The 26,704-nt window shown below is 46.4% G+C and overlaps 1 protein-coding gene across 4 annotated transcripts in view; it reads left to right on the top strand.

Annotated features, from left to right (window-relative positions):
- The window catches only part of ACACA (acetyl-CoA carboxylase alpha), an 89,796-nt gene that overhangs the window by 21,648 nt on the left and 41,444 nt on the right, over positions 1-26,704 (top strand). For 2 of the 4 annotated variants that reach the window (XM_017821514.1, XM_017821517.1), the window contains exons 18-29: positions 2,089-2,112; positions 4,455-4,598; positions 5,146-5,242; positions 6,563-6,670; positions 9,127-9,183; positions 9,500-9,544; positions 12,293-12,334; positions 12,960-13,175; positions 13,655-13,810; positions 15,451-15,654; positions 18,101-18,256; positions 18,418-18,564. In XM_017821514.1, the coding sequence (XP_017677003.1) occupies positions 2,089-2,112; positions 4,455-4,598; positions 5,146-5,242; positions 6,563-6,670; positions 9,127-9,183; positions 9,500-9,544; positions 12,293-12,334; positions 12,960-13,175; positions 13,655-13,810; positions 15,451-15,654; positions 18,101-18,256; positions 18,418-18,564 (1,396 nt within the window). The remainder of the gene's footprint in view (positions 1-2,088; positions 2,113-4,454; positions 4,599-5,145; positions 5,243-6,562; positions 6,671-9,126; positions 9,184-9,499; positions 9,545-12,292; positions 12,335-12,959; positions 13,176-13,654; positions 13,811-15,450; positions 15,655-18,100; positions 18,257-18,417; positions 18,565-26,704) is intronic. The other 2 variants (XM_017821515.1, XM_017821516.1) reach the window with 2 other exon arrangements.

Genomic DNA, 26,704 nt, shown 5'->3' with positions numbered 1-26,704 from the left:
ACTTGCAGGGATGGGGCAGCCACAGCTTCTTTGGGCAACCTGTGCCAGGGCCTCCCCACCCTCACAGGGAGGAATTCCTTCCAGTATCCAAACTAAATTTCCCCTCTTTGAGTTTGACCCCATTCCCCCTTGTCCTGTCACTCCAGTTTGTGATGAAGGTCTCTCTCCAGCTCCCCTGTAGCCCCTTCAGATCCTGGAAGGGGCTCTGAGGTCTCCACACAACCCTCTCTTCTCCAGGATGAACAGCTCCAGCTCTCCCAGCCTGTCTCCAGAGGGGAGGTGCTCCAGCCCCTTCAGCAACTTTGTGGCCTCCTCTGGACTTGCTCCAAAAGTTCCATGTCCTTCTTTAGCTCCTGTTAGGAAAAGCCCCCACAGATGTGATGACCTGTAGATATGAAACCAGCCCCACAGTGAGCAGCTTGAAGCCTGTTATTCCATTTTCCCTGCCATCTCCAGCCACTGGATCTCCTGTTTTCCTCCATGCCATTCCTGCCACAGTCCCTTCAGCTCCGTCCTGAGTGGCTGGAGGCAGTTCCTGGAGCATGGCACCAGGGTGCCCTTTCTGAGGCTGAAGTGAACATTTGTTACGCTGTTTCTTCCTCTCCCTGTTTTCTGAAAGCGTTCCAGGGACGGCTACACGAGCGTTCCTGCCGGGGGTAGGAACTGCCAGTCCTCTCCAGACTATTTTTTCCGACTGAAGTAGATCACATGCAGCTTTCCCACTACTTGCCAAGCTCAAAAAATAGCCCCAACCCCCTGAGGCCTTCTGGCCTCTTCGGTCCTGACCACAGGCTCTGCAGCACCGTGTCCCTCTGCACTGCCTCAAATTCAATTAAATTCTTGTGTTATTTAACATAAGAGATATGTTTTTAGGTAATTTTTTTTTACTTTCTCCTGTATGGCTTAAGGAGATTATGGGATGTTTTTTGTGCCCCTACCAGTAATGCACCCAGCATCCCACCCTGTAGTGAACATGACTCTGCTGTGACAAAACCAGTTTGGGACAGGACCAGGGACAGACAAGATATTTAACAGTGTGACCATGGGGATACACTGGTCATTAAATAGTAAGACTTCATGCCTAGTAACTTGAGGTCTTGCTATGGTCAAGGATGTCCAGAAAGTCTGTGGTTTGATCTCCTACAGGTTCCTGCAGTGAAGGGGAGGGGGATTGTCCAGTTATGTGCTCCTCAGACTCTCCATCTTTTCATGCCTGCTCATCTCTTTGCACAAGCCTCCTGTGTGCATGGATTTCTTTTTTTTCCAATTTAACCTTTACTGTTTTGCACGTCAGTTTTTCCATCTTGAATGAGCAATACCCCACCTCATGCTCTCCTGGCTGTACCTGCTGTGGGCTGGGCTGTTCTGCTGCTGTGAAAACGTGCCCCTCACTCCCCTCTGCCCTGTGTGCATCACTAAGCCCTGGTCAGCACGCAGATATGTGGAGAGTTGGACTGATGTTATAAAAGGAATGGTAAAATTTTCCTGAAGTTTGTTCTTTTTAGCCTTAAGCTTGTTCTTTTTGGTGTTGAACGCTGAAAATGCAAATTACTGCCCGGTGCTGTGTGTCTTTGTTTTATTCCTGCCTTGTGGGAGCCAGTGCGTGGGCTGCTGCTTAGCCTGGAGGTTTGGCAAGGAGGATTTGGCTTGGATTTCCTGAACCTGTTGCAATTTTTCCTGTGTGAGATGGTCATTTTTTTTGCATCTCTGCTGTTTGCTGTTCTGTCAGGGAGTGCAAACTCCCTTCTGGTCTTGCTTTGTGGAGCTGACTCGGTGTGTGCAAAGGGCTTGAAGTGGGGACAATAAAAGATGAATAAGAACATGGGGTACCTTGCAAGCCCACTGTGTTTTCCTGGGGTGTTTTATGATTTGCATGTTTTCTGCATGGCCTGGCTCGTGCCCATGGCAAGCGAGGTCGGGTGGTGGTGCCCCCTCAGGGCCCCTGACAGTGAATTCTCCCTGAAAGCTGAGAAATTGGGGGTCAGTCAATTGTAAAGTTGTTGCTCGTCTGTGCATCAGCTTGATGATGGTTCTTTATTATGGCTTTCACTAACCAGTCTGTAACTAACTGTGGTTGTTTGATTACAGAGGGAACATCCCCACGCTAAACAGGTACGGTACTTGTCATCTTTTAAAATTTCAAAAGACAGACTAGAAAGAAGTAGCCTAATCCTAAATGTTTTAACATGTTTTGTTGTAGTGCCCCCTCTCTTTACTTGGGAAACTCAACCATAACTCTTCCTTTTCCTTCCCTTCTCCTCTCCCTTTGTCTAAAACATGTTTTCAGCTCTCCTTTACCATTTTTTTTAAAAAAATCTTTGCATGCAGCAATCTTTGAAATTAAGTTTGCTGGGTGACTCAGCTCATCTGCAGTATGGTACACAGCAAACTGCTGGTTTTAGGGTCTCTTTTGGCACTGGATTCCGAGCTGTTGACCCTCTGGCAGGGTATCACAGTGACCCAGGCAGTTCCTCCCAGCCCAACCTGTTGCTACTCTGGTTTCTTGTCTGTAGCTAAGAATTTGTCGAGGCTGTTTCACCTCCCTCACACCATAGATGAATCTACATCTCCAACAGCTGACAGCATGTTTTGTTGTGGTTTGGATGCTAATTTTTCCTCCGGTGTCTCAGTTGAAAAGTTATTTCTTGTTTTCAATAATACGTGAAGAACGTCTGCTGTCTTTTTTTGTGTAGTTCCTGTTCTGTGGTAGTTTTTGTTTTAGTTGTAAGAAATGTATACCAAGGCATGTCCTGAAAAATTTCCCCCTTTCAAAATGTGAATACCTATTATTTATTACTGCTTACAAGCCTATTTAGGGACAAATAGTAAAAATGGGCTTGGAAGTCTCACTGGTCTTAATCAGAGATAAATTGTGGAAACACAGAGTGACTTTAAGCATGGAGAGCTATTAATCACACTGATGATACTTTAGGCTTGTTAACACAATACTTAGGACCATATCACAGTGATTTTGGGATGTGGAAAGAAAGAAATCTCAGTAAAGCTGGTAAATAGCTGTGTCAGCCACACTCAGCGAGGTCCTGGGTGTGTGTGGATGGCCCTGGCACTTCATCCAACAGACCAGCTGAGCTTCCTTTTGACTTCCCAAGCTCTGAGCCACCATGTGCTGTGCTGAATCACTTCCATGATTTATTTTTATTTTTTTTTCCTGTTGTGGGAGCAGCTGGGCAGGACAGAAGCTGCCTTGGTGAATGTGTTCCCAGGCTCAGGGAGGGTGAGGTGAGGCCGTGTGGGGCTCTGAGGGTGTCACAGAGCTCTGCCCTGGGCCAGCTCCTCCTCAGAGCCTGGAGCTCTCACTGTGTTGCAGGGAGCTGTTGAAGTCTTTCAGAGAATTAAGATGATTCTATAGCATAGCTCAGAAATTAGAAATAATTCTTGCAGAGAAGGCAAACCCCAGTTCTGGTCACTAGAGATGCTTTAGTCCATTCAGGGTCGTGCCCTGTGCCAGGAGGAATGCTGACCTTCAGTGAGCAGAGCTCCTGCTTGAAACAGAAGTGTCTTGCTCAGTGCCTTCCTCTGAGCCTGTGGAAATCTGTCCCAGTCCTCATTAAATAAGGGATTGGCCCTCACTAAATGAGGGACTGGTCCTGTGTGAGATGCTGTTCCACAGTGTATCTCAGGTGTGAGCATGGCAGCAGTAACTGTGGAGCTCTGCTCCTTCCCTGCTCCTTGGGGTAAATCCATGGCCAACTGCTTGTGTTCCTCACCTACCACCTGCAACCTAAACTGAGTAAAATAAATGAATAGGAGGAGTAGCAATTTTATTACACTATGGATTCAATTAGCTGGAGGAGCACATTAATTTGGTCATTAGATAAAGCAGAAGGCACAGGGCTTTATTTAGGGCAGGAATACAAGTATAAGACTGTGAAAAACCCCACTTTTCCCAGTTCAGTGGAAAATTTTGGAGAGGTCACTGTACCACACTGCATTTGAGGAGGGTAAATTGTAGTGTGATCAGGAAAATCATGGAATCAATAAGATAATACAGCATGGTGTGCTTCAAGTTAATTTGTAAACATTTACTAAATCTTTCAAGTGACAAAGCTTAGAATTGTTGCTGTTTATCTCATATTCCACCTGTAAAGCAAAACACATAGACAAGAGGAAAAATAAGTTCAGCTTTGCATAGTCAGAATTCATTTGCCATCTCAAGAAACTCCTTGAGAAATGCCTGTTTTAAGGGATTGTAACATTATTTGCTAACTCTAAGCGTTCCTGTACATTGGGACAACATCCAGGTAAGGGCATTAGTGGCACCAGAGGCCTGGCAGGGACTCTGCAGGAGACAGGTCTGGCATGCTGGGGGATCCAACAGTTGTCCTGGATAAACAGCCACACTGGTGGGCAAAGCGCAGGCACAAATCTGCTTCCAGTCCTGTTCTTCCCTGCCCTGTCCCTACTAACTGTGCTCCTGTTGGATTGCTGTTTAGAATGTCCTTCTCCTCCAACCTCAACCACTATGGGATGGTCCACGTGGCCAGTGTGAGTGACGTGCTGCTGGACAACTCCTTCACCCCGCCGTGCCAGCGGATGGGGGGCATGGTCTCCTTCCGCACCTTCGAGGACTTCGTCAGGTGTGTGGGGAAGGGGGAGGGCTGGTTGTGTGGCCAACTTCCTACCTGGGCCCAGGGAGGACTGGACACGGTCTTTGCTTTGTCTGGAGTCAGGTTTAAACTGGGTCCTGAGCTTGTTTGCTTTTGAGTGCCCGTGTGTGTCTCCTTGAGCTGACTGCGGTTTCAGGCTGCTGCAGGAGCAGTTTGCAGCCAAAAGGATCAGCATCCCTGATTTCTGCTGATTGGAGACCATTTCCAAATGGACTGATTTCTTCTAAGGCTCCTGTTCACACGGATGTGTGTGGGAGGAGGTGTTATTTTTGCTTCTAACCTTCTGGGGCGGGCAAACCCCCCAGCAGAGCCCTCAGCCTGCACCCACAAGGTCTCTGTCGAATGCTGGACCATCCAAGCTCTGCGTTGGTTTGAGGAATTTTCCTCTTCATCTTTGAGTCCAGCCCTCCCAAGGGAAGCAGCCCTTTGCTGTCCCTCCCCCTCAGCAGCAGTATTTGGGGGGTCAGTGCTGGATGCAGCAGCGTGTTGTGACTGATCCTCCTGTGGTGCCTTGCAGGATCTTTGATGAAGTGATGGGTTGTTTCTGCGACTCTCCCCCGCAGAGCCCCACATTCCCCGAAGCTGGCCACGCTTCCCTCTACGATGAGGACAAGGTATGGTGGTTTATTCCCTGGAGGTTGCTCTGGGCTGGAAGCAGGAGCATGCAGGGACTGCAGGCTGGATGCTTTTCACCAGCTGGAAAGCGGGAACTGGGAGCTTTATGTATTTATGTGTGTGATTTGTTTGCTTGTTCCACAGCAGGTGACTGGAAGTAGGTGGTCATTTTCCAACTCTGTTCTAAAACTGTGGCTCAGTCTCTTACTCTCCATGTAAATTCAGTTTATAGCTTTTAGCCTCAGCAGAATTACTGGATCCACAGCAGTGTAACTGAGAGTTCAGACCCACTGTTAGGTTTCCAAACCTTCTCTGTGCATCAGGGTCTCGAAATGCATCTTCAGCTGCCTCTGCCTTAAGTCTGACTTGCCATGTTTTCTGTCTTACACCCTCAGTCACATTATTACATCCTGATTCTTCCTTCTGTTCTCGCTCTGAGAACTGTTTTGAGGAGGAAGAGCTGAGTGGAACAGCTCAGTTTTTGCACTGGTGTGGAGAACAGGTGCAGAGGAAGCAGGTGGTTTATAATCCATAGGGATAGAAGGCCAGTTTCCCTTAGAGACAGAGCTGCTCCACACTCTGTCCTGCCCCCCCCAGTGGGAAGCTCTGTTGGAACACAGCCTGTGTCCAGAAAGGGCTTGGTTTTCAGCTGATCCATTGATCCTGATGTGTGTAAGCACTGTAGCCTTGTTCCAGAATATTAGTGTCAACCTTAATGTCCTCAGATCCTTCTCTTTACATTCCCCTCACTTCACCAAGGTAATTTCCTGTTCACACTCAGTTTTTTCCAGTTAACCAATGGCTCCTAAAAGCTAAATTTGTAATTTCTTGGACCTCTAATGTAATTGATGCTTCCACTTTATTTCATGTTGTTCTGCGTATGAAAAGTCACATTGTTTTGCCCCCACACTTTGAATTTGCTTAATTTAGTTACTTCTCTTGATGCCAGAGTCCTCCAGTGTCCTGCTTGTGCTGCATCTTTAAAGAGGGGCCCTGACTCTGCTTCCTGTGTGCAGCCAAGTGAAGCTCACTGGGGTTACCCAGGTCAGAGGTGACCCTCAGACTTGCATTCCCCAAATGAAGCTCCTGTTTGCTGTTTGTGGACATTAATTCTGACTTCTGTGAAACTGCAGATTTATGAGGCTGCTTGGTCAAGGATTTCCCTCACACTTGTCCCTGTTTTTCAGTGTGCTCCCCTGGGGTCATTTTCACCAGGGTGCCTCCGTTTTAGAGCTGGGTTTAGGGAGCTTCTGTTGAGAGCTCTCAGGTGCTACTGTGTCAACTCTTTATTTATGGGGAATATTTCCTTTCCCTTGCAGACTGCCCGGGAGGAGCCCATCCACATCCTCAACGTTGCCATTAAGACAGACAGCGACGTCGACGACGACACGCTGGCTGCCATGTTCAGGGAGTTCACACAGAGCAAGGTGAGTTGTCTTGATTCTCCCTCTGGGTCTGTCTGACTGTGCAGGACATTCTGTCTGCTTTAGGAGAAGTCAGTATGTTTCATAGGTTTGGGGTTTTCTTGTTTGTTTTCAAAACAAACAGATACAACAGTTACATCCTTAATTTATCCCATCTAAAACCTTCCCACTTGTTTGACTGGATGTAGCTGCACCTTTCTGAAGCCACCAGGCCATTGTTTCTCTTTCTAATCCGTCAGGTCAGGAGTTATTCCCTTCAGTTTTTGAAAGAATAAAAGACCCTTAAGGTTTCAAACACATCAGGTCAACCTTCAGTAACTATCTCCAGATGGTCTGGAAAACTGTTCTGTATCCCTTTTTCTAGTGGTCAAGTTGTTGTATGAGTAAGAGCCATGGGAAGTGACATTAAAATATCCTTTATGTCTGTAGCATGATAGTCTTAATGCAATTAAAATTTATTGTCCTTGTTGGCATGCTGGAGCATCCATTTCACATGATATTTCTGGCCCAAGGTAGAGTTGATTTGGCATGTTCTGTTGTTCCTTCCAAGTGTGGGATACACTTTCAAGTCCCAGATGTTAGTGCTGGGTCAGTTGTGAGACAACCTGGCCTGAGGACAGTGTCCTTGTGTCCTCTCTGGTGTCTTCCTGCTTTTCTGGTTGGTGTGAAGAACTCAACCAGCTTGTGGAGGTGAATATCCCCTCAGGGACTGGGATTTGTGGTACCTGCAATGGTTATGGGAGCACTTCCAACTTCCCAGTGTGGAAGGTGGGAATATGTCCTGCAGAAATGAGGGGTCGGCATCCAAATGGCTTCTGCAGCTTCCTGTCTCTTTAAGCAAAGAAAATAATCAAACCTAAGAATTAAAACTGGTTCTGCTTCTCATCTGCTTGATCATGCTCCAGGCGTTTTATGGGAGGGGATAAAAGGAAAGAAATAAAATATAAATAAATAAAAAAAAAAAGAAATAAAAAAAAAATCCCAAACCACATTAAACTATCAAATAGGTTGATCCAAATTGTCCAAATAATCTTCTAGTCCCAGCATGTCGTGTGTGGTTTTTTTAATAGAAATTAGGATCATATACTTGTAAATGACTTGTGGAGGAGATTGAGGCAGTCAGTGGAAATGGAGTTTCTCCAGGTGCTGATGGCTAATCGCTCTGTAATAGCTGTGGCCTTGCTGTGAGACCCACATTATTACCATGTAATCAGAATCCTGTTGCTCTGCTGTTATTGTCTGCCACTTGTGGAATTTTAAAAGCAATAACAATTTTTGCTTTTTAAATCATGGCATTATTAAAGTTATTTTCTTCCTCTTCTTGCCATGAATATAGTCACTGCTGCTCGTTTTCAGAGGGCTTAACCTCAGTGAAACGTAGCAGGCTGTGCTGAGAGGGGTTGGTTTGTTCCTGCCCGAGCTGAGTTCTTGTTTCTTTTTGTGCTCTTCGCTTTTAAATTGGAAAAAGGAGGAGAAAGGGGAAAAAGTTTTTAAAAAGAGGAGAATTACGAGATCTTAACGCTTCAAAGGATCAGTGGTGTGGCAAATACTGGTGGCAGCACTCCTTTGAAACGGGGCTCAGTGGAATTTGAGGGAGCAGCAACACAAGGGGTGTTCTTTCACCTGTTTGGAAAGAATAAGTGACACCTTTGCAGTGTAGAATCCTGGAATCCAAGGATGGTTTGGGTTGGAAGGGACTTTAAAGCTCATCCAGTTCCACCCCCTGCCATGGGCAGGGACACCTTCCCCTATCCCAGGTTGCTCCAAGCCCTGTCCAACCTGGCCTTGGACACTTGCAGGGATGGGGCAGCCACAGCTTCTCTGGGCAACCTGTGCCAGGGCCTCCCCACCTCCACAGGGAAGAGTTTCTTCCCAATATCCAACCTAAACCTGCTCATTGTCAGTTTAAACACATTGCCCCTTTTCCTGTCCCTCTCTGCTCTTATAAAAAGTCCCTCTCCTTCCTGGATCTGCCCTTCGGTCTGGGCTGTCCATGTGCCAGTGTCAAGTATGAGCTACATGCTTCTGTGGGTTATGTCCTTTAAACCTCCTTTTCCATCATTTCCTATCATTTTCCATGACTTTACCATGTCCACACTGTGCTCCCTTCAAAAAGTAATCTTGGGGAAAAAACACCCAACTTACTTTGGCAAATGAACAGTGATGTTTCCTGCAAGACTTGGATATGACTCTTCTGCATTCCTGGTTAGTCAGGCTCAGCTGGAATTCTGTGTTCTTGGGATTTAGCTGTTTGCCTGCTCAGATCTAATGGATTTGGGTATTTACGCTGTTGGAGGATCATCAGGTGGAAAGTCCTTGCTGTGAGGAGACTGAGGTGGACGAGGAACTCACAGCACAGGGACAGGAGGACCTGTGGAGCTTTTCCAGTTCGTGGAGGAATTTTCTGTCTGTTCTTTTTCTGCTAATCCAGTCACCTGATCCCATCCTTGTTCTTACAGAAATCAGTCCTGATTGATCATGGGATTCGGAGGCTGACTTTCCTGGTAGCACAAAAGGTATCCTAATATCTCTCATGATGCTCAGAACTCTTTGATGTCTAGCTCACAATGCCGTTGACATCTGATGTGTTTTTTCCCTAAGTTAAATGCTGTATTACCTGTGTTTAGTTCTCTCTTCAGTGTTTTTGTCCTCTAAAATTTGAGATGGTTTCCATGAATTCGCTTAAGAAAATGAATTTATAACAATGAATTGCAAACAATCTTAACACCTCTCGTATTCTTGAATTAATTCATTTTTGAATTTAATCCTAATTGCTAGCTGTCTTCTGCTTTTTTTTTTTTTCTTCCCATGTTTGTATGTTTCGTTTGTAAGGACTTCAGGAAACAGGTCAACTATGAGGTGGATCAGAGATTCCATGTAAGTACAAAGGGCCTGGAGCCCGGTGGTGTTCCTGACGTGAGGCCAGGACACACGGAAGGGACTCTGGGCTTCTCATTTGGATCTCAGCCAGGCATTTAATGCCAGCATTGGGGTCAGAGCGAAGTGTATAAGTATTTACTTTGACATCTGACAGCTAACCCAGGTGTTGCCCTGTTGCATTCAGAGGGTTCGGGTGCTGGAGTCTCTCTCGTTGCCTGGCTGAGCTCAGGATGCCACACTAACGAAGATCCCCTGTGTTTCAGTGCTGTTTCCTACTCTAAAGTGCAAATACCACTGAAATCTTTGTGTTTCTCATGTAGGGTGGTGATTTCTTTTGGCTTCTTGCTGATTTAAAACCCCTTAGAGGAGTAACTAAAGAGACTTGCTAAATTTCACAGAGTGCCCCAGTGAGGCAGGAAATGTTTGATGCTCTCACTGCTGGAATTACTTCTTTGCCAGGGCTGGTCTAGCCCTGTTCAAGGTGGCAATGTAAGGTGTGAAACAGATTTTTATCCCTTGTGTATCTACTTTTCAATGCTGGAAGTTGTCGAGTCTTGAAAGTGCAAGAAATCCATCCTGTGCTCAACACACTTGGCTTAGGAAGCTTCATGAAGGGAAAACTAGTCTATAAGTCAGCAAAACCAGTTTTTGAACCAATGTGGGTGTCACCACGTGGGAATTGCTCACGATACAGTAGAGATGCATCAGTGAACAGCTTAGGTAGGAAGCTGGATTCCGTGAAGAGCTTTTGGGACCTTAAGCAAGAAAACCCAGGTTTTAGATTTAAAAAAGGAAGTTTTAGAGAACTGAATGGTTGTTTAGGGAATGAAAAAATATGAGTAGCTGAGTAAGTACTGTGGGATGTGTCAGAGTCAAAAAGGAGGCACAGAACAAAAGGAGTCATTCCCAAGTTTTCCCTGCTCTGCCATGTAGCACAATGGACTGTGGGGATGCTCCTTGTTCCTCAGCCTGGTGTGTCATCTGTCTGCAGAGTTTGTGGAGCACCTCTGGGATCTGCTGTGTCACTCTTTATTACTGTCTCCTATTCTGTCCCCTTTATTACTGGACCAACTATTAACTTAGCCAGGCCTGGGCCTGGGTTTGTTTTTGTTTTAATTACAGTCTATATAATTAGTTCCCAGCATGTTGAGGTAATAGAGAGTTGCTCCAGCAAGCTTCCAATTTCCTCATCTCATTAGGTTTTTAACGTGATTATTAGTATAATAATCAACTATGATGATTTCTGTTGTAGCTTTTTGCATTCTCTGGTTTGCAGGGTGTCTTGATTGGCTAATTTAGGCAAATTATTTTGATTGTCTTGATGATGGTTGGTTGATTAGAACACAGCAGGGGTATAATTCTTCTGCCTAGGAAATGGAGCACTCTTTTGGATTTTGGTACCAGAGCACTGAGGGCTTTTGTGTGAGTGCACGTCTAATTATGATATTTGCCCACCACACTACTCAGATGCCTTGGAAGCAATTACATTAGTGATGGAATGAGCATGGATGGTGGCAGGAGGAATTGGCAGCGTGCAGAGGAGGACAGGTAGGAGGGATTTGGAGGAGAAGAGAGGAAACATGGAAGTGGTTGGTTGTTAGAGTGCAGCTGGTGCTCACAGGCCACGAGTACGTTGGGTGAGCCTGAATTTTCAGGCAGGATTTCTTGTGCCTGGTCTGGAAGACACATTCCAGGCAAACACGGGTTGTTTTGCTCTACTGAGAGTTATCAGGTGAGGTTTGGGGACTGTTCTGTATAGGGAGGGAAGGAAGATGACTAACTAGAATATTACTTTTAGCCTTAAAATCTGTGTTGCTCAGTGATGGTTTACATAGTGCTGCTGCTTGTCACACTGACTCAAGCTGGGGTTGCCCATCTTTCATTGACAGTGGAATGTGAGCCAGAAATTCGGTGACTCCAAGTCAGATTCCTTCTTTTTTTGCTTAGTAAGACAGTTCTGGCAAGTTGTGTGCGTTCTCTCAGGTCACCTTTAGCACAGAGAGCTGGTGTGCTGGCCTTGGTGCAAAGCATTGACAAAAGTTCCAGGAAAAGTGTAATTCCAGAGGAGTGGATGGATTTGCTTGGATGGAACTGGAAGGGCAGGTCTAGTCTTTCTCTCTTCTTCTAAGACTTGTACAACTTGCCACAAAACTGTCAAGCCCCTGCCAGGCTTTTGTCTGTGCAACAGAATAACAGAGAAACCCAATTGAATTTGGGGGATTTTTGTAGTGCTGTTTAACACAGGAGGATAAAGTTATTTGATTGCAACTCACAGTTTTCCTTGGCAAGAAAGTATTTCCAGCAGTAATGGTATGAAGAGAGCTGTAGACTAAGACCATTGTGCTGTGTACATCTGTGTCCAAAAGAGTGTTAATATCTCTGTGTGGCTCCCAAACATTTCCATGGGAACCTTAATCATAGCAGAACTAGAAAAGGTTTCCTTTCCCACTACTGTCTGGACACTTCCATGTTGTTGTCAGTTAATAATTGACAATAATAATCTAAAGCCAATCAAGTAACCTCTGTTGCACTAGCAGAGACAGGTTTAAGCTACCTCTGCTGTCGTGAGGGTCTTCTTGAGGGTGACTTGATTTTCCACGACCTTTGTGATGTTGAAAAAGTAGCTGGTAACAACTTCTGTCATGGCCTGTGCTGTGGTGCTGCCTCAGGCGTGCCTGTGGGCACTCTGGGGAGATCAGTGCCCACTTTGGGAGGACTAACACTGTTGTTTTTATTTTCAAACAGAGGGAATTCCCAAAGTTCTTCACGTTCCGTGCCCGGGATAAGGTAAGTTGTATATCAATACTTGTCTCTAAGTGTTGGCTTTATCCTTCTTTCATGTAGCTGCTTCTTGGAAGCAGGACAGTGATTCAGGCCTTAGAATCAGACAAACCTTCTGGTTTCTGTGGAAAAAAAAGGGTTTTATGGGGAGGCTGAGCTTGAGAACCTGCTGCCTTCATAGAATCACAGAATGGTTTGTGTTGGGAGGGATCTTAAACCCTGCCATGGGCAGGGACACCTCCCACTATCCCAGGTTGCTCCAAGCTCTGTCCAACCTGGCCTTGGACACTTGCAGGGATGGGGCAGCCACAGCTTCTCTGGGCAACCTGTGCCAGGGCCTCCCTGCCCTCAGAGGGAAGAATTTCTTCCTAATATCCCATCTAAACCTACTGTCTTTGAGTTTGAAGCCATTCCCCCTTTTTCTCTCACTCCAAGCTCTTGTAAAAAGTCAACTCTCAGTACCAATGACTGCACGAGATAAAAGATTCTGGGTTGGATTCATTTGAATTTTTACATTTTTAACTAAATATGAAATTTCTAAGGGGCGTTGTCTAGTTCTTATCCTCAGTGTTTCACCCTCTTCACCCCCTCTCCTCTTTCCCACCCTCTTCTCCCTGCACGGTGCCTCCAGTTCGAGGAGGACCGGATTTACCGTCACCTGGAGCCGGCTCTGGCTTTCCAGCTGGAGCTGAACCGCATGCGGAACTTCGACCTCACTGCCATCCCCTGTGCCAACCACAAAATGCACCTGTACCTGGGGGCAGCCAAGGTGGAGGTGGGCACGGAGGTGACAGACTACAGGTTCTTCGTGAGGGCCATCATCAGGCACTCGGACCTGGTGACCAAGGTGAGTTTGTCACCTGGGCAAGGGCTCTTTCCAAGGCAGTGCATGAAACCCGGGGTCATCCTGGGAACCTGCAGGGGGTTTTAGATTAAAACTGAACATGTTGCCTGTGTGGAGTGCTGTGGTGGCTCTGCAGAACCATCTCTCTGAAGTCCTGGTATTCCCGTGTTTCGGGGAGGTTTTTCAGGGGCTTAAGTGGATAGTCAGAAATCCGTGGATTTTGAGGCAACAGTGGTTTGCCCTGTCTAGTTTCAAATTTACTCTGAACTAAACGAGGGCACAAACCAACCAGATGTGGAATCCAGGCACTGGGAGCACCAGCCCCGTGATGGGGATGGATCTGCTTCAGGGCTGCACATCCTGCTGACACCCATGTACCCCTGTTCTCTCCATCGCATCCTTCCCCACTTTTCCAATCCCTGTGTTCTTGGGCTGTGATCTGTGAGTAGAAAAGTCAGTAATTTGTTGGCAATATCTGGCAGGAAGCCTCCTTTGAGTACCTGCAAAACGAGGGCGAGCGCCTGCTGCTGGAGGCCATGGATGAGCTGGAGGTGGCGTTCAACAACACCAACGTGCGCACCGACTGCAACCACATCTTCCTCAACTTCGTGCCCACCGTCATCATGGACCCCTCCAAGGTGGGACCCCCTCCCGAGCTCTGCTTGTTTTTCTGGGGCTTCACTTCCCAGAATTAAATGGTCTTTTGTTTGTAGAATACCAGACTAGTTTGGGTTGGAAGGGGCCTTAAAGCTCATCCAGTTCCACCCCCTGCCATGGGCAGGGACACCTTCCACTAGACCAGAGTGCTCCAAGCCCCGTCCAACCTGGCCTTGGACACTTATCTCCAAAAGCAGAGAGAACACTGTAATGCCTCTAGTTAAGGCAAGCAGTTGGTGTGTGTCATGTCAGGAACCTGCTTGGCAGGGAGGAATCACAGAATCCCAGGATGTGCTCAGTTGGAAGGGACCCACAGAATCATCAAGTCCAACCCGTAGCCCTGCACAGGACTATCCCTAAGAGTCACACAAAGGAAGAGAGCTTTGGGGTTTTTTTCCACTTATGAATAAATATTACATGTTAGACTTCAGAACTAGCTACTTATATTTCTGTAAGTGGAGAAACACTGTGTCCTTCAAGCAGCACAGCTCACCTCCTCTGGGTCAACTGAGGAACAGTGCTTAAAAATACGTTTTGTATTTGAAGCTAAAAACTTTTTTTTTCATTGTGTGCTTGAGATGAACAGTTTTAATGAGGAGATAGCTCTAAATGCTGCCCTGTTTGTTACGGAAGTCCAGATTTCATCCAAATAAAACGTGAGATAAATTCAGACCTTAAAAAGAATCTGTAAATTCAGCTACAAAAGTGCCTCATTTCCACTCTCTGATACAAAACCACAGAGATCAACATTATAAAGAAATGAACATTAAGCTTTGTTATGCATTAATGAAAGTGTTTAGGCATAAAGCATGTTTGTGCTTAGCAGAACCACCACAAAGAAAGGCCCAAATAAACTGTAAAAGCTGAATTTCACTGGAAATCAACATTCTGTTCATGAGTACCCAAAGATGAGAGTTGACCTTTCCTTGGGAGAACAACTGAAAGTTTAAAAAGATGAATTGGGTATCAAAATAACTCTCTCTTGCTTGCTGACTTTTAAATCGTGATTAAAATTTGGTGGCTTAAATCGCTCTTGAATAAAACCTCTCTGGGCACATCCAAAACCATTAGTTCCCAGGAAGTTCAGAAGAAGCTGGGACATTCAGCCCTGGAAGTTGGGCTGCCCTCGGATACGTACCGTGACTTTTCCTTGAGCTGCTGTGGAAAAGAGAGGGTTTTTTTTTTGAGGAATGTTAAAACCAGCCTATAAATTGCCTTCTTTTAATATGCGCTTTGCCCACAGTAGTATTTTATGAAGTTTAATGGAACGGCAGAAGGCCCAGCTCCGAGTGGTAATTGCTTTGTTGATTTAAAGCCCCGCGCGGCGCGGGCGGCGAAACATGATTATTGTGCAAACAAGTGCTATGGAGCTGTTGGCCAAGGATTTGGCTTCCCTGGATCCCACAGTTCCCAGGTGTGAGCCCTCCCTTGGGAGGGAAGGCAGGTGAAGGAGAGGCAGGGATGGAGGGGGCACAGAGCAGTGGATGGATCCAGAAGGAATCCCAGAATGATTTGGAAGGGACCTTACAGCCCACCTCGTTCCAACCCCCGTGGGCAGGGACACTTCTCCCAGCCCAGGCTGGTCAGTGTGTGGTGAGGGAAACCCTTGTGCTGTTTGCAGATCGAGGAGTCCGTGCGCTCCATGGTGATGCGCTACGGGAGCCGCCTCTGGAAGCTGCGCGTCCTCCAGGCCGAGCTGAAGATCAACATCCGCCTGACGCCCACGGGAAAGGCCATTCCCATCCGGCTCTTCCTGACCAACGAGTCGGGCTATTACCTGGACATCAGCCTGTACAAGGAGGTGACGGACTCCAGGACGGGACAGGTACATCCGTCCGGCTCCAGGGTTGGATGAGCAAATTACGTGGGGGGGACACATTGTACCTGATGAAGCTCTGCCGTGTTTTATGGTGTTTTCAGAATAATCACAGAACCACAGGGTGGTTTGGGTTGGAAGGGACCTTAAACTCCTTCCACTAGACCAGGTTGCTCCAACCCCCATAGTATGTTTTCAAATTGCCATTCAAATTTGCCAGAGGAAGAAGGATGTGAAGGTAATATTGCAGTAGGTATGAAAATGTAATCACTTAGGTAAAAGTGCAAGGCCTCTGGTTGTTTTGTCCATGCCCTCTGGTTGTTTTGTCCGTGCCTCAGTTTGGGCAGCTGTTTTCCTCAAGACTTTTCCTCAGACTGCTCAGAAAAGTAATAGAAAAGGAATCACTGTTGGTGCTCATCCTGTAGGTCGCAATAAAAAATATTATTAATTGTACATTTCCCTGAGTAGATGGAGAAAATCTGTGAACTTGTCCTTTAAATTCTAAAGATATAGGAAATGACCTGGGTAGGATGATATAAAATTATGGAAGGTGCTTTTATATCATTTTTATGAAGCATAATGGGCTCTTTTGTAATGGTTGTGGCTGTCCTGGTATTTCTGTTTTTCATGGTGCAGGAATAGTGTGGTTAACTGAAATACCTACATATGCTAAAATCCATGGAGCATGGGATGCATGGAAAATATTTAAATAGAGAAATGTTTACATCTCCCTCTGTAATCATCTCTCTGCCAAGCAGGAGTAGCAGCAGAATAAATCACTTGGGCACTGTGAATGTAGAACACAAAGTGCTGAGTCACCTTTTCTACCCCTCTTCTCTGTTTAATTTTTCCAGCAAGCTGCTGGCCGAGGAGTCCATCCAGTCCTGAGATCCCAGGACAGATAGTGTCAGTGTGTTCTACCTCATTTCTGCCTTTGAGGGGAGATGAGGAGAGAAAAGAACATTTTAATAATCTCCAGAGCTGAGCTTAACCCTTGAGTTGGGTCAGTCACTTGTGAAGGTCGTGTTTCCTCCTGGACTCTGTCCCTGATGAGCTTTATTATTTAAAGCTTGGGGGATGTGTGTGTGTGTCTATGACTTTAGCAACTTTTCCAATATTGAATTTATTTTTCCAGAATATTAAACCAGATTCTAGTAAAAAATTATACTGAGTGCAGTTATTTCAGTTAACTCTGAGCAGCTGGGAGGAAGGTTTTTCTTACAAAGCTTGAAGGTCTGAGTTTTTTAGGAGACTTGGGTGAATCTTCACCTTGATGATGGGAGTTTTTACAGGTTCAGATCTGTGGATTTTTTCCTATGTTTTCAGAGGGTTATTTTGAACTTAGAGAATTCTTTTAAGAAAATTCAAATATTACTGATGTGCTGGGCACTTCCATGGCTTCTGAAGAGTGGGAAAATGGATTCATGGTGAGAGGATGACCCCAATCTCTTGTTTCTCAGTAGTGATGAGTGGGGATGCTCAGCACAGACTTCTCCAGTTCCCACAGAAGTGCTCTGGAGCTTTCCAGAGATTTAAGGAGAAGTGGGCCCCAAGTGCACTAACAGATCCCAATAGATCCAAACAGATCCTAACACAGGCACTTTCACAAACACTCAGCAAGTATTTCTCCCATTAAAGAAGCTGCCTCCCCAATTAATGTTTGCAAAGTGTGAAGAGAGAAAAACCTGCCAATTTTAATTTAAAAACTAAAGCAGGCTTTATGGAATTTTATCTTTAGTGGACTTCTTCAATTAATTCATCTTCAATTGGAAATATTCTATTAACAACATCCCAATCATGTCCCTTCTCTCAGGCTGAGCAGCATTTGGGCTGAGCTCTCCTGGTTCAGCAAAGCTCCTCCTGTTTCTCCGTTGAAATACCTTCCCTTCCGAGTCCTGGCCGAGTGGAATATATAGTGCCATGAAGCCTGGCAGTTGATAATTCATGTTGCTACTCTGGGAAAATCTTTTAAACTTACAATATCAAAACTTCAAGCCAAATGACATATGCAAGTCTTGACCCGGCTTCCCGGAGCAGCCGGCGGAGCCGCGGATCCCGCGCTGCGCCACTCCATAAATAACGGAGTTCTCCTCTCTGCTCCCAGCTATCACCATCCATCGGCACAGACACGGCGTCAGGGGAAATACTGGGGAATGGGAAGTCATCTAAGTCACAGGTTTTTTTCTGGGGGAGGTGGCTCTGCTCGCTGTGCTCCGCCAGGACGCAGCAATAAGTCAGGGATGCCGGGATCTGCACGGTAATGGTCCAGCACTGTCTCCAAAGGGCAGTAATGCATGATGGAGCACGGTGTTCCAGGCTATGCCAGCACTGACATCCTTGTGGAGAGCAGAAACAATCAGACTGGAGTATCCTGATGATTTTTGGTAAAGTCTGGGTCAGCTCAGTGTACGGAACCGGTGGATCAGGCAGTAATTGGTCGTGTTTTGTCCCACAGATCATGTTCCAGGCCTATGGGGATAAACAGGGACCACTCCACGGGATGCTGATCAATACCCCCTACGTGACCAAAGACCTGCTGCAGTCCAAGAGGTTCCAGGCACAGACTTTAGGGACGTCCTATGTCTATGACATCCCCGAGATGTTTCGGCAGGTGGGTGTCCTTTAGGTTGTTCTAACCTTTGGTACCCGCCCTCTGGCAGGGGGGGATGTTTGGGGGGTGTCCTGTTGGGAATATTGTGTCACAGTGGAGTGGATTGGATAAAAATACTCGCAGGTGATGTTCTTAACAGGCATTTATCTTTCCATCTCTAGTCTTTGATTAAGCTCTGGAATTCCATGAATGAACACGCCTTCCTGCCGCCGACGCCGCTGCCTCCGGACATCCTGACGTACACGGAGCTGGTGCTGGATGACCAGGGCCAGCTCGTGCACATGAACAGGCTGCCAGGAGGAAACGAGGCAAGTTGCACTTCCCTCCCTTGCTGCTTTTCTTTCCATGTCCTGCAGTACTTTGTGGCTTGGGCTGAGTTTGACAATCGTAATGAAAGTTTACCAGCCAGGCACAAAATCTATTCGTTCGGCCTTTCACAGATGAAAATCTCACTCTTGAAAATGAGATTTTTGTTTCATTAAAAATTAATACCTCCCATACAATGGGTATTTTAACCTCCATAGTAAATGATGATTCCATTTCAAACCTGTGCCTATGCTGGTTTTCCTTCATAATTAAAAAGTGCTCATTCAGCTATTCCAGGTAGCTGGGGTTTGAGTTTGAGAAAATATGTTTTACAAGACTAAATAGAAACGTTTTCATTTGCTAAAAAAAAAAAACCACCTCACAGAAAAAACCCCAGTTTTATGCTTCTATTTCCATGTTTCCCACACAATTTGTGACAAGGTGTGTGCAACTTTCCCCTCTTCAGAAGGATTTACTCAAGACTTATAAAAAGCTAATGCTGGGGGTGATGGAGTTACTCCTTCAGCTCAAATAGGAGGCGGCCTTGGTGTCGTGGTGGGATTTTGCTGAGGTGTCTTTCCATTAGGAAGGCAAAGATTGCAGCATTGGAATGACTGGAGAGTAAAGATAACTACTAGAAGATGTGTTTTTTTTTTTTTGGATGGGAATCAGTAAGTGAATGCTCTACAGTAATTTAAATTTCAACAGTTCTAAGTGATGGTATCATTTATTTTTTTTCTTGGTGTCGTTGAACCAGCCTTTTCCTAAATATACAACTTAAGGTTTGCAAAAAAGCTCTGTTCAAAACCATCAAGTGTAGTGATGAGAGGGAACGGGGGTTTTCATCACCCTTTCCTGCGTGGATCTTGTCAGGGGAAGCTTTGGAATACGATGTTTGCAAATTGCACCTAATCAGCAAATGGTGACTGTGGGAGCACTGCGGCCTTGTCTCTTGCTGGGCTAGGGGAGAAATGTTTTAACTGGTCTAATTAAACCTGGAATGAGCTATTCCCTGTGTTCCTGGTGCAGGCTGGGGCTGCTGGGGAGGGTTATGCCATCATCTTTCTCTCCTTCCCCACTCTCATTCACCGTTGGAGTGGATGGTGGCTGGGGAAATAGCAAAGTCCCTCAGGGACGTCGCTCTGTTCTTGCTGAAATTACAAGCACAGAGCTGCCTGGGCATGAACATGTAGTGTTTACTCTGCCAGTATGAATACAAATAGTCTTATTATAAGAGATTCTGTACCCAAAGACCACCAAAAAAAAATTAGGAGATTTTTTTTTTAACCCTTGGTAGACCTTGTTGGGCTCAATCTGTCAAGAAATTACACGGCTCTTGTGGTGTGTGTAGTGTTGGTATCTAAATTAATCTAAGCTGATGTAATCTATCAAATATCTTGTTGCCCGTAGAGGTTGTGGACTCCCCATCCCTGGATGTGTTCAAGGCCAGGTTGGATGGGGCTTGAAGCAACCTGGGATGGTGGAAGGTGTCCCTGCCCATGGCAGGAACCAGATGGGCTTTTAAGGTCTCTCCCAACCCAAACTGTCCTGTGATTCTGTGAAAGCACAGATTCAGGCCCTGCCCCTGTGGCTGTTACACCAAGGGGCTGAATCACTGGAAAGTGGGATAAACCTGGGGAAAACATGATGCTCTCCCATATTTTTCCACCTGGCTACCGGAGGTGTATCATAGAACAGAATCTCAGAATGGTTTGGGTTGGAGGGGACCAGGACCTGTTATCCCAGCTGGATGAGCCACTCTAGGATGATGTGCAGCTGGAATGAGGTTGGAGACTCCAGTATTGGGTTCTGTTGGCAGCACCCTGCACACAGTAACACTCATTCCCAGGAGGGAGCGGATGATCCGAGCAGCAGCCTGAAGGACAGGTGACATTCCGGAGATCAGGAGCTGCTGAACAGATTCATTCCTCCTGCTGCACTTGCTTTATCTGCCTGAGCTGACTTTAGCCTTTTGTAGTTTAATTCCCTTCAGCTGAGGGAACAAATTTCCACAAACGGGGGCTCAAGTTTCTCTTTCCAAAGGTGGAAAGGATGGCTGTGGGGTGGAGGAGGGAAAGGCAGGATGCTGGATAAATTCAGAGCATAATCCTTTGCTTTGTTGAGGCTGTAAGTGGATCCATTCTCCTTTTTTTAAGAATCACTCTGCATAACATCTGGGCAGAGAAATACAGCATCTTATCTGCCAGGAAGCAAAGATCCTTGGGGTAATCCATCTCTGTGGCAGTAGCTGGGAATGTTGCATAAGAAAAGGAGACGTGCCACGAGGAGCAGGAGGAAATATTAATTGGTTCTGCACTTCTTCCATATGATACAATGATGAACTGTCCTCAAAATATGGCACATTGCCTTGGCTCTCTAACCTTGGCTGAATTTAAGGAAGAGTTTTGTCCTCAGGTTTGGACTTGGAAAGTCCAGAAGCCCAAAAATTGTGTTCCAGGAGAGATGATCCATAAAGAAATGAGTCCAGGGGAGAAGTTGAGGTTCCCAAGCTTTGCAGTGGCTTGCTTGGTGCCCTTAGTCAAAGATCCCAGTGCTTCAGTTTGTTCCCATCCCAGTCAGATGGGACTGCTTTGGGGTTTTAAGAGCATAATTTAGACAAATATTTCTTAATATTTTAAGAGTATTTGGGTTTCTACTTGTGAATATTGTATTATGCAGCACTGCCCCAGTTTGGGTTGGTAACCCCTGATGGTCAGTGCAGTGGAGTCTGTGCCCCAGAGGTCCAGAAGCAAGAGCTGGTTCCAGGTTAGACCCACTGAGCTGACAGGTGACAGGTGAAGTAGGAACTTCCCAAGTAAATGTGAGATTTTTCATTATTATTTTTCCTTCTTCCCAGCGCAAGTTGCTGATTTTCTGAACCCAAAGTCTTTGGAGAGATTGTCCATCATATGTTTCTTAGTAAAGAGGAAATTTGTGTTGGAAACTCCTGTCTGTGGTAAAGGTAGCTGCTGTTGAGTGCATTTAGGTTCCTATGAACATTCTCCTTGTTTTGGATCAGAGACTCAGACCCAGCCATTCCCCCACTGCCAGAGGGAACCCTGATGGGATATCGGCTGCTGGGAGCCAGGGCTTGGCTTTCCTGACAGCTACACTTCCTCTGTGTGAAAAGGAGTCAAGACACTCTTCCTCTTAAAGCATTCAGCTGAGCTGAGTGCCCTCAGTGCTTGAGCTGGCAGGGGAAATTGAGAAACCAGCATCAAACCCAGGAGATTTGTGGTCAACGTGTTCAGCCAGAGCTGCAATCCCTGCCCTGACATGGGAAGAGCAGGAGCTTGAGGCTGGGATTCTCCCTGTCCTCACAGAGTTCACAAGCAGCAGGTTGGGCAAAACTGGCTCATCCATCTGTGTTTTCAGGAAAATCTGTGAAATGGGAATTCTCAAGGTCTTTCACTAGCCAAGAGTTTTCCTTAGACTGTAAAGAATCCTGGATGTTGTCTGGAGCTTTCTGCTGGTTCTGGATCCTTCGTGTTATGCTTGTGAACTGGATCCTGATCTCTAGTTACTCCTTTTTTGGTTTGGGTTGTGGGGGGTTTTTTTGAGTGTATCCCCTCTATTACCAGTCTGGCTGCTTTGACCCCCCTGCTCACATGTGAGACTCTTCCAATAAGATCTGGCTGCTCCCATAGGATTTCTGGAAGAAAGACTGAATGTGCCACACTAAGAAGCTGAGAACAGTTTGTAAATAATTCCCAGAGCAGCAGGTACAGGAGGGAGCTGAAGACAACAGTGTTTTATCAGCAGAATCAGTCGATAGCTCCTGAGTAAGGGCTGAACAGACTTTGGGACAAATGGGGTGTAATTTATTGTACAATTCTGAGCAAATCAAGAACTAAGCACCAGAAGTGGATGCTCAGTCTGACTCCAGTCTGAATCTCAAGATGGATATGGATTGTTGAAATGTCCAGAGTTTATATAGGTGGAAGGAAAAAAAAATCCACTTGTAGTTATTGGTAATTTTATGCATTTCACTCTAAAATATCTTTAGGAAGGAAACATGAAGTTCATCCCACAGCTTGATACTTATCCAGGGTTATAACATAGGTTATAGCACCATTTGTTTACAAGGCTTAGCTTTTCTGCTAATTTAGTTTTTTTAAATAAGTGGAAGCCTTTTTTTCCCCCAGTCTTTGGTGTTTCTGGCTGAGATCTTCATCGGGTATGTGGGGTAGAGGTGTTTGTGTGCTACTGTTGGAGGGCAGGGTTTGAAAGAATGTGGCACCTCAGCCTGTTTGACAGTGTCCAGGGATGATGGGTGTCCTGGGAGCCTCTGTCCTGCCTGTCACCTGAGCCTCTGATGGGGCTCTGTGGCTGTGCTAAAATGGGGAAATACCTGAAAGAGTCAGGAATTGGGTGAGCACAGAGCAGTGAGCAGGGCTGGAGTTCAGCAGTGGATCCAACACACTGTGATGATGCCATTGCTGTGCTGGAGACACGACCTGGAGCTCGGTGACACCCCCTCCAAACCCCACCGAGGACGTCTTTGTTCCCAAGATTAGCATATTAGCTGAAATCTCAGTGTGCAAAGGTAATTCCTCAGCCTGCTGGAGAACTCAATATAGTCCTTGTCACCCTTGAGCCAGGCATTTGGATGCTTTTCTGTAGCACTTCATGTGTTTTGACTCCAATTTACCCTGATCCTCTGGCACCGGGAATGCTCCAGCCGCTGATAAGACCCGACTAATCTCCAAGGACAAGGAGAAAGTGATGTAAGGAGTGCCTGCAGCAACACCCCACATCCCCCTTCATCTCTCTCCTGGTGTCCATGGAAAATGTGTCATTTTCCCCACTGGCACTAGATGTCACAGTTTTTCCTCCTCAGTGGCACGAGGATCAGAAATAATCCATAATCGGAGCTGTTTGCCGGAGCGTTGGCTCCAACACCTTTCCTGGGTAGATGGCAAGGTTTGGCCAGGTGATATTCAGGATGGCACAGGGCTCCTGGAATGCTCTGGCCAGCTCCCTGTATTCCTGGGGGTGGAAAGGTTGTAGCTGTTGAATTTTATACAAGCAAAGCTTAATCACTGAACATTCTGCTTTGTCACCCCGTGTTCCTGCATTTTATGGCAGGGACAGGGAATTAGAACAGCAACTAGAGCTGCAGGTTTCTTAAAGGATTATAAAATCCCCAAATCCAAGGCTTGCAAGAGCAGAGATGGACGTGGTGGGGCAGAGTTTTATTCTGTATTTTGATATATGCCTTTGAACACGTGTATGTGGATCATGTGGACACCACAGTTAGGAAAGTTCTTGCCCACAGGAAAGCTCCTAAGGAAGGTTGTCTGTCGCTCTCTGTAATGTATCTTTATCCATCTGTAACTTCACCAGATGAAACTATTCCACATGAAGTTTCCAGGCCTTACTCTCTGCCTAGGGGGGAAGTTACTTACTGTTTAGCTGGAAAGCTTCATCACAAAAGGTTTTGCTTTGGAGGAGAAGCCAGCGGTGCTGCTCACAGGGGATTCTGTGGGCTTGCAGCAGGAATGGGCAGGAACCAAGGCAGTGTGAATCCACATCTCCTTCAGCCCAGGAGTGCTGCATGAAGAAATTCAGGAGGAATTTCTTCCTGGAAAGGGTCGCCAGGCATTGGAAGGGGCTGCCCAGAGAGGGGGTGGACTCCCCATCCCTGGAGGTGTCTGAGGAATGACTGGACGTGGCACTCGGTGCCATTTTCTGGTTGACAAGGTGGCGATTGGTCAAAGGTTGGACTCAGTGATCTTGGAGGTCTTTTCCAGCCTCACTGATCCCGTGATTCCGTGGCACCTTTCCCGTCTCGTGCTGGAGCCGTTCCCTCCCAGGGCTCAGCCCTGTGCCAGCATGCTTGGCTCTGCTGCCACCACCACGCTTGCATCGCTGAGGGACACCTTGTCCAGAGCCAAGAAGAGGATGAAGGAATCCTGGGTTTTGGCACTCCACCGTTGTCAAGGCGTGGAGCTGGACGACCTCTGGCAAACCACGTGCATCCTGCCCTTTTCCTGGGGGGTGGTTCATGCTCCAGGTAAAAATTTGAAAGCTTTTGGTCATAGTTTAGGTGCAGGGAGTCTCTTTTTTGGATCTGAAGTTCCCAGCAACGGATTCAAATGATGAAATACCAAAATTGCTGTATCTACATCAAGTAGAATTCCCGGGAATGCCTTTGTTTCCTTTTTAAGATACCCTTTGTCCATGGCTGTTCAGCCAAGTGATTCAGCATCCTGGGTGAGCCAAGGAACACTAGTTTAGCTCCTGAGCAGACAGAGGTTGTGAAGGGGAGATAAAGCCTGTGTTCCCTGATTTAGCAGTGTTGGAATGTGTGTGTGCAGGAGGGAAAAATGGGCTTTTGTCAGTGTTGAGCTTCAGCATCTCCAGTGTTCATGTGCTAAACCACCACCACTGCTGCATTTCCTTTCCTGCTATGACTTCGTATGATAATTCCAACACACAAATGTATTCATGTTTTATATGTATCTTTAACATATAAAACTTTTGTGTAATACAGACACAACAGGACAAGACAAAATTATCAGTGGGGCTCCGAAAGTTCTGTTGTCCTGCTGAAAAATGTCAAGACCCACAATCAGGTTTCCAAATTTGGATGTAAATAAAAATACCGAAGCCTGGCGTAAAGTCCCCAGGCTCAACACCACCCTGGTGTGAGAGAAGTAGAATAAACCTATGCTGATCTCTCTGGAGACCGGTGATAGGACCCAAGGGAAGGACTGGAGCTGTGTTAGGTTGGATCTCAGGGAAAGGTTCTTCCCCCACAGGGTGATTGGGCACTGAACAGGCTCCCAGGGCAGTGGACACAGCACCAAGGCTGACAGAGCTCAAGGAGTGTTTGGACAACACTCTGAGGGACAGAGTGGGATTGTTGGGGTGTCTGGGCAGGGCCAGGAGCTGGACTGGATGATGCTTGTGGGTCCCTTCCAGCTCAGGGTATTCTGTGATTCTGTGGTTCTGTTGGCTCTGCTTCTCCAGGAATTACAGATCCTTGCAGAAAGAGCCTGCAAACCTCCCTCTCCCAGCCACTGTTGGCGTTGCCTTCCCTCTGCCCAGAGCCTGCTGTGCCTCCAGGAGGGAGCCTGGGATCGCCTCCTTCCCCATTCCCTTCGGTGCCTGTTGTCAACAGCTCCGGCTGCCACCGGCAGTCAATTTGGAACTGCATCAGTGTGTGTATTACTGCTCCCATCGATAGCGCAATTAATGTTGAAGTCAATTTTGGTGTTAATTTTAGGCCATGATTAGTGTTGACACTGTGTGTCAAACGAGCGGCGTTTACGAGCGCCGGGAAAAGCCGCCGTTCGTTCCCGCGCCGCTTTTACCGTCTCTTAACGGTCACATTAAAGGCCAGGATCCGGTGGGAGAAGGTGTGGGTGTGTGTAAAATTATACACCTGAAACTTGGGTGCAATCTGTGTGTGTGCAATTCCACGGGGCCGGGGCCGTTCAGGGAGCAAATGACATCTGAGCGCTGAATCCTAATCACAGTTCGGAGCATCAGAAATAATGATCGCTCCTGATCGGGGCTGGTGAATAATTCATCCCCTTTGATTTCCACGTGCTGCCCACTGATACTTTTCAAACCAAATGTGTTCCTACAGGAGAATAATGGTCCCACTTCTTATGGAAATACCGGGGCACAAATCATTTTGCCAACATAAAAACAGTTAAATAAGACGGTTCCTGCTTTTATTTTTTTTTTTTTCCCTCCCCCTCTTCTTCGCTCCTGGGTGTGCTGGGAATGGAGCCGTGGCAGGAGCAGCACTTCCAAACTGTGCTGCCTCTTAAAAAGAGCCTGTTCCGAAGCCAGGGCCACTCACCATCACCCACTATTGCTGCCAGTGCTCTTAGGTGATTAGCTCAGCCTGGCTAATTAACCTGGGAACTCTCCGGTTTTTGGCGTGCTGCCGTTAACTTAAAAATCTCATTATTCCTTTTTTTTTTTTTTTTCCAGAAATAAAAAGCCATCCTCCACTGCCCATAAATTTCAGCCGAATCTGCGTTGTTCATTGCAAAAAAAAAATAAAATCCTTAGTTGTGCAAATCCCTGTGGTTTTTATTACTGGATAAATGGCACAAAACACACAATGAGTTGGGGAGGCAACAAGACACGCGAGTTAATAGTGGTGCACTTTTGATTTTAATT

This window comes from Lepidothrix coronata, unplaced genomic scaffold (genome assembly GCF_001604755.1).
Source record: "Lepidothrix coronata isolate B3197 unplaced genomic scaffold, Lepidothrix_coronata-1.0 Scaffold91, whole genome shotgun sequence".
Lineage (NCBI taxonomy): Eukaryota > Metazoa > Chordata > Aves > Passeriformes > Pipridae > Lepidothrix > Lepidothrix coronata.
Note: the sequence above shows the minus strand (reverse complement) of the source record. Positions and strands in the feature narration are given on the sequence as shown.